Here is a 7,344-nt window from a genome sequence, read left to right on the forward strand (position 1 = left end):
TACTTTATTTTTTACTTCCGTTGTTCTTGAGAAGCCCTTTCCAACCGCATACGATCTCTGTATTTGGTTTTGGCTTTTCTTATATATTTTTGATAATATATTTTTATTCTAACACCTTATTATATTCACTGTCACTATTTTACACTGTTTTATATAAAATCGATAGATTGTGACGACAGCTGACGATTAAAACTTAAACGACCATCGTATCTTCTCCGAGTCAAAAGTTACTACTAATTGCAAATGTCGATACGCAGCAAAATGATCTCAAAATTGCGGCGTTTCCCCCTCCACCGCGCGCGATGCGTCACAGTCCTCGCTTATCGTAATGAATTCTTTCGCTCCTTTAGCTATCCAGTGGTCTAATTTAATTTTGGACGTAGACGATAGATTCGAAACTATAATGCCAAACTGTATCCCCCGATTTTGTTACCATTAGGTTGTTTGGATTGCCTCCATATGATAGCAAATTTAAAGACGTATTCACGTCAAGTCAGGTTTGTAAAAACCATCTGTTTTAAAATTAAAATATTTTACATTTTATGCATAATATCCTTTGTAATAAGATTAAAATCTTATATTTTTGAAGGAATATTGTACTCCAGATAAAAAAAATATTTATCTATGCCTATTCAGGCTAAACACCACCCAGATGGCACTTGCCACCAGAAAAACTAGTGGAAATGATACTGCTTGTAATTTGCCATTGTTGGAGGGCATTTTATAACAGGCTGTTCATAAAAGTCTTCAATCTTTACCAAGGAGTAACTTACCTGGTGTACCTAAAACTCAACAACCAGACAAGAGAGTTGCGAGAATGTTATCTGTGTTTGTCGCACAATACTCATGCTGGGTCCACCATTAGCGAGACCTGTACGGCGAAGTCTTTATTCTTCGAAGATGAAGCAGGACTAAATGCGAATAAATATTATCCTTACCACTATTTCCAAAAAAAAATTAATTGTCGAAGGTTATTGAGAACATAGATCTTTCATAACTACTTTATTTTCCTATCTAAAACTGAATTAATTTATTATTTTTAAAAACGTAATTATTAAAAAAAAAAAAAATAATAACACTGTCCAAATCCTAATTTTATTAACACATCTCTTGCTATTTACACTAATGATCAAAGCGCACTAACAGTAGGTTATCTGTTAAATGCACTCAAACGTTTTTTTGTTTATTAACAACATAATGGAGTTACAAGAAAAAATAAAATCGAATAATTTTATTTTAGAGCCTAACAATGTTAGCTTGACCAATTTTTTTCAATAAGGCTTATATTTGTCTGTTGTTTTGGATTTAAATAAGAGTCCCGTGTCACCGAATTCTTCGTTATAACCTGGCGCGAACTGCATTCCTGGAGCCTGCGAAATATAAGTAAGTAACCATTAATTAAACTATAAGGTTAGGCATTTTAAAAAATAAATATCTGTAGTTAGTTCTATCGTGAACACTCTCATTTAATATAATAATAATATGTGTAAAAGAAGACTAATCCAAGAAAATTACGACAATAAGACCGGAAGTCGGTAGAAAATTATTCCCACTTTCCTGTGCACTCACATTTGGTCTCAAACTTGCTCTATTATAAAAAAAGTAAAAACTAGATGACAAAGAGAAATGCAAACATACCGAATACCAGACTTTATAATATGTATCCCAATCTTCACCGTTCGCAACCAGCTCTTCAGCAGAGAAATTTGGCACAACCAGCGTACGTAATAACCTTGCCTTTTTATCTGCGTATCTGCAAATCAACGATATAAAAATGTTGAAAAACACTATTTTACAGCTGTAGCAAGAATCTGCCACTTTAATAAATTTAAAATATTGCTTCATTACTAAAATTGGGCTACTCATTTTGTTTATACAACTTATAACGACATACTACTCAACATAAGTGAGGGAGGAATTATTGGGATTGAACTGCTATGTAACTAGTAGATCCGAACGTGTGCACAAATTGCTGATTATGCAATCTTGCTGTTGTGGAAGACGTCTATCATTTCATTGTTGAATGTCCTATTTTGCGAGGGTTTAGAAAGGCAGCATTAAATTACGGAAATGTCAGATTCTAATTGTTTCTTGTTATATTTGAATGGCCAGAATTGGCAGAATTTGTTTATTTTTACCGTAAATGCATTAAAATATAGAAAAACATTAATTTTGACGAATTTAATTTTTAATTTTTAGTTAATGTTTTATGTTTTAAACAAATAGAAGGCATTTCATTATTTTACATAATAATAAGGGTTATGTTTTTGTCTTTTGGTAGAAGTTATATTCCTTTGTTTGTTTTGTTGTTTTCTATTGTATGTAAATAGGCTATCATTTATTTTATTCATTAATTTTTTAAATATGTAGAAGGTTAAATTTTTTGTTTAAAGTTTAATCAGAGTATTCTTCTTTTTGTTAAAACAACTCTGCAGACGGACACACTCCATTTATTAGATGTGAATATAATGTGAATTTGTAAATATTTATTGATTATTTTTTAAATAAACAAAATTATTATTTTGATTTATTTATTTTATATTTAAGACGCGTCAACATCTAAGGTTATTGGCGTCCGGAGCTTTTTTCAGTGCACTGCTGGCCCTCTGGGACAGTGTTCTCTCGTTACAGACAACACTGTCCATCATCGGACAGTGAGCTGTAAGAAGCTCCTAGGAAGAGAAAATATAAGGGTCAGCAGCTGGATTTGAACCCGGGACCTCCGCGTGGGAGTCCAGTAAGCTAACCGCATAGCTAATCTCTTCCCTTATTATTATTATTATTATTATTACTCAATATAATAAATAAAATTAAAAGTTTAAACTTTTTACACAATATGGAATTCCCAAACATGATTAATGTTACAATAATTAATATTGTATTATAAACAGTAAATTGTGACTATCTACTGTTTCTTCATATTAATGCTACTTAGAACTAAATACGTAAATTGTAATTTTCAAGAAAATCCTCTCACACAGTACCACCATGTTCAATAGATTTTTCTAAGTTTTTGGCTATTTCTTTCGCAAAAGTTTCAACGCCAAAAAAATTCTATCTTTTTCTACGATTTTATTGTAGCGCGCATGTTTATTGTAACCCCGATAATTTACGGAGTTATCCATTATCATAGGTAGATTAATCGGTATGGTGTAGAAATTTCGACTTCACATATGTTTCCGACTCGAACTACACCACAGCTGACTGACTAACTTGAGTGAAAACTCAACATATGAAATCTACATAGATTTCCTGTTGCCATCACATAAAAATAAAATGGCCTCCGCCCCACAAAACACGGCAAATATGCAAAAATAAAAACATTCAATATAAAATTACTTACAAACGTCTATTCATTTCCCACAATCTCTCTTTCGACAGACGCCAATCTTTCAATTTAGCGTCGTGTTTGGTGTATTTATCGAAGTCTACTCTTTCGATATCTTCAACCAGCACTTCTGGATCACCACCTTCCGACCAATCGTACATTAGCAATTCTGCATGAGTTCTGGAAAACAAAAAAAAAAAAAAGGTAATAAATTATTGTGAAGAGGGCGCCACGGTAGCCGAGCGGGTTAAGAGGCGAGACCTGCAAAGCTAATATGCATTGTGGTACTGGGTTCGATTGCCGGCCTTAGGCCTTGGATTTTATTTAATGGTTTAATGAGAAATAGTAAAGAAGCCTCCGTCCACGACACCAAGTAAATGGTAGTTGGACGTAAAGCCCCGCCTGAAGAAATAGGCGAGTACTTTACTTTTATTGTGAAGATTAATTATAAATTGTACGTTAAATAAAATGTAATTTTCTGTTAGAACATTCTCTCAATGTGCTGAAATGTGATCACTGTATGACCATCTGGAGCGAACACCGAGCGCATCCTCTTGCAAATATTCGCAAGACAATAACTCACTCATTTTCCTTAAACTCCGAACATTTAAGTCTAATTCCATCGTCATTAACAATATACACAGTCTGTAACCGATCGTTACACTGATCTGTAACTGTAAAGGGAAGTCTGCTTTAACCTCTCCCTGAGGACTTTCCTTAACGTTTTTTTTTTTCAAAAAAAATTATAAATCGACGGGTACATATTGTAAAAGGAACTTTAAAAAAAAAGTCAAGAGCAATTTTCAGGAATGAATCAACCATTAAATGGAAGAAGCACTTCAAATTTCAGCAAAAGATTAACAGCCGCGAGAAAAAAAAATTGAGTTTTGATTCTGTTGTTAGACTGAGATGTGTGAAGAAGTGGATAATCCCATTTCCCTCAAGGGGTTAAACGTACTCTGGAAAATATGAAGATGATATGCACCCAAATAACATGCGAATAATGAATCGAGAGAAATACAGCAAGCCAAGTAATTCAATACTTCGTACTTTAAAAAAGTAATGACGAGCTTTTATGTACTACTACGGCTCACTTGCAATCGCCTCATAAAAAAAAAAAATCTTGCAATTCACCATCGCCCAAGAGTTTATAATTGCCCCCAGCCGGGGGTTATTTAAATAATACATTTAAACTTGGTACTTACGTGATTTCCGGGAGATATTTTGTCTTATAGAAGTCTTCAATATCTTGGAGGAATGCTGTAGTCAATGCTTTTGAATTCTGTTCATGCGCTCTACCCCTTGTCTTTATCTTCTGCTGCACCACATTGACGGGCATATCCAAATAGATGACCAGATGAGGTCTCATCAGTAGATGTAACGAATTGCGTCTCACTTCCAAGTAAACGTTGCGAGCTAAACAATCAGTTCTAATGGAAAATTATCTCTAAAAAGAGAAATTTATGAATGCTGGGTCAAAAATGTGGGATTTCAAAATAAATTTGTACTTTTCTTTTATTTCTTATCTCAGAAAAACTAAAAAAATTAAATGAAAGATGCAAAAGTTTAAATTGAACCTGAACCGTGGTTTGACGAGATCCTCTAGCTCTACTAAGTTTTTAACAAAAAGAAACAAAACTTATTATGAAAATCAACTAACATTGAACGAGAACTATGAACTGAATCGAAATTTACAGAAACTATGGCATTCCTAAATTACATCTACTGTCTTTAACTTGACCAAACCTCTGTATATTGAAAATATTCAACATTCAAAATTTAAACGACATTTAGCTGAATATGTTTTTCAGTTTTTGTATGATTTTTTAAAAATTGTAATGGTTTTTTTTTTTCACCGTTTCTCAATTTTAAGTAGCAATACATACCCTCTTTGCTAATGAAATTATTTTTACACATAGCTTCCATGAAAACAATGTCACTCCAAGGAGATCTCTCCATGACTACGCCCTGGCCTGAAATATTCAAGAATTTTAATTCATTACATCAATGGTAAAGGAGTAATGTTTACAAAAATAAGTACATCAACAATTTTTGCCTAGTAAATAATTTTAAAAGAAGAGTATTTTAACAGCTTCCCGCAACTGATGAGAAACGAAAAGACGGTACTGCGTAAGTGTTTGTGAGAAAGCATCCTAGGAGCAAAATGACCATGAGAAGTATCGCAATGATTAGTAAGGAAACGTAATTTAAGTACTTTTAATGGTTCTGCTGACTGAATGGTCTACATTGTGTAGTTTGTTATTTCAAGAGAGAATCAGATGTTAGGGTAAGCATGAAACAATGTGAATGCTAATCTGTTGAAGCGGTGTTATACTAACACTTAATTTTTATCAGCATAGTTATTCATTAATTTTATATGAAAATGATTACCTGTACTAAGAACATGTGCTAGAGCATCAATGTAAACAGAAAACCTCAACCTGTACATCCACATTTGAAAGGCCGCAACATTAAAATGAAAAGGATCTAAGCAAAAATTCTTTTCATCAAAACTTTTCAAACTATCTGGCAATTGAGGATCTAACTTTCTCATGTCATAGCCATACGGATTAATGTATTTTATATCCATATTTGCTTCCGGGATATGATACATATCTAAATCTTCAGCTAATTGTTTTGCCAACGCAGTTTTACCAGAAGCTACAGCTCCTTCCACTATGATAATCTTAGAGTTTTCGTCAAATCTATGAGTTGATCTATCATACCAAGCCGTCCATAGTCTATATCTTTTATCTTTGTAAGGATATGGTTTAGGTTTATCTTTAACATCTCTTAAAGCTTTACACACTATGGTAGCTGAAAGAATTGGAGATACGCTGGTTACCGCTAGTAAGGGTTTAGCTGAGGAACACTTCGCTAAAGTCGACCCAATCGCAAACAAAGCCATAATCGGTTTCACAATCCTATCAGTATTTAAATATAAATATCTCACTATCAAGCCAGACTTCTGGCAAGAGTAACCTCCTAGAAAATAAAATTTCTTATGGTAGAAATAACTTCCAACAGATGTTTAAGAAGCATTGTTGTCATTTATTAATCCAAATTTCCCCAATAGTTACTAAAAAAATTGATAAATTAAATGTACATTAATTTTAGTAAAAATTTTGATCTTATCATTTATTCAAATGTCATTGAGATTCATAAAACTACAATATTCTCACAAATAGTTCTGGAATATTAGAGAGCGCCCTCGCCCATTCATTTTTAAAAATAACCGTTTTGTTAGAACTAGTTTTGATGAATTTCAATGTTTTTTTTTTTTTATCCAAGGTACTTTAAATTTTAATGTCCTCTTACTAAAATAATGTATGTTAGTATAGCCATCGTGTTGGACATTCGAAATTCAGATCCAGATTTTCGTTTAATTTCTCAGGAATTATATTATTGTAACTACAATTAGAAGTTTACGAGTAAAAATAGATCGTTAATGCAGAATAGTGTTTGTTTACAAATATAATATTTGATACGAAATGAGATAATCACTTTGAATGATTTATTTTATTTTAGAAGTGAGAATTGTTTTTTAAAACAGAGCTATTTCAGAGTTACAAAAATATCCGAATAAAAAATATTTTTTTTAGTTATTTTCACAAGTCAATATTTTGTATTTGGATTCCAAGTTGGTGTTAAAGCTGCGTCATTGATTAGGTTGGGATTGTTGCGCTGAAATAATTTCTTTAGATTATTATTTTTTTTCCAGTATTTTGCTTTATTCTTCAAATTATCTCCGAAGATTTTTTTGAACAATGATCCATTCTATGTAGTACAAAATGCTAAGCACCAAAAGCTACAATATTTTATATTATTATTTTTTTTTAATTGGTATCAATGTTTACACTATTAACCAATGGAACAACTTGTATTTGTTTTTAGCAATAAGCTACAATAAAAAAGCATTGGGTTCCTCATCTTTAATAAAAGGTTTAATTTTTGTGGTCAATTTGAATTATCTTTTCTCCAAACTTTAAGGTTTGTTGAACAAAAGTTATCATCAG

At 32.3% G+C, this 7,344-nt stretch overlaps 1 protein-coding gene across 1 annotated transcript; it reads right to left on the reverse strand.

Moving 5' to 3' along the window:
- Positions 1–1,073: 1,073 nt before the first annotated feature.
- On the reverse strand, positions 1,074–6,352 carry ND-42 (NADH dehydrogenase (ubiquinone) subunit ND-42). The gene is made up of 6 exons (XM_074139816.1): positions 5,720–6,352; positions 5,215–5,301; positions 4,534–4,744; positions 3,344–3,508; positions 1,639–1,753; positions 1,074–1,370 (listed from the first exon to the last, which is right to left on the reverse strand). The coding sequence occupies exons 1-6, from the start codon at positions 6,234–6,236 to the stop codon at positions 1,272–1,274; spliced, it is 1,194 nt and encodes a 397-aa protein (XP_073995917.1). The 5' UTR covers positions 6,237–6,352; the 3' UTR covers positions 1,074–1,271.
- Positions 6,353–7,344: the final 992 nt, after the last annotated feature.

The sequence above is a fragment of the Rhodnius prolixus genome, unplaced genomic scaffold (genome assembly GCF_049639745.1).
Source record: "Rhodnius prolixus isolate KJV_2025 unplaced genomic scaffold, Rpr scaffold_6, whole genome shotgun sequence".
Lineage (NCBI taxonomy): Eukaryota > Metazoa > Arthropoda > Insecta > Hemiptera > Reduviidae > Rhodnius > Rhodnius prolixus.

Coding starts and splice junctions, on each gene's coding strand:
- ND-42 (XM_074139816.1), bottom strand. CDS start 6,236: ATGGCTTTGTTTGCGATTGGGTCGACTTTAGCGAAGTGTTCCTCAGCT. Junction 5,302..5,719: donor AGCACATGTTCTTAGTACAG/GTAATCATTTTC, acceptor TGAATATTTCAG/GCCAGGGCGTAGTCATGGAG. Junction 1,371..1,638: donor ATTATAAAGTCTGGTATTCG/GTATGTTTGCAT, acceptor TATATTTCGCAG/GCTCCAGGAATGCAGTTCGC.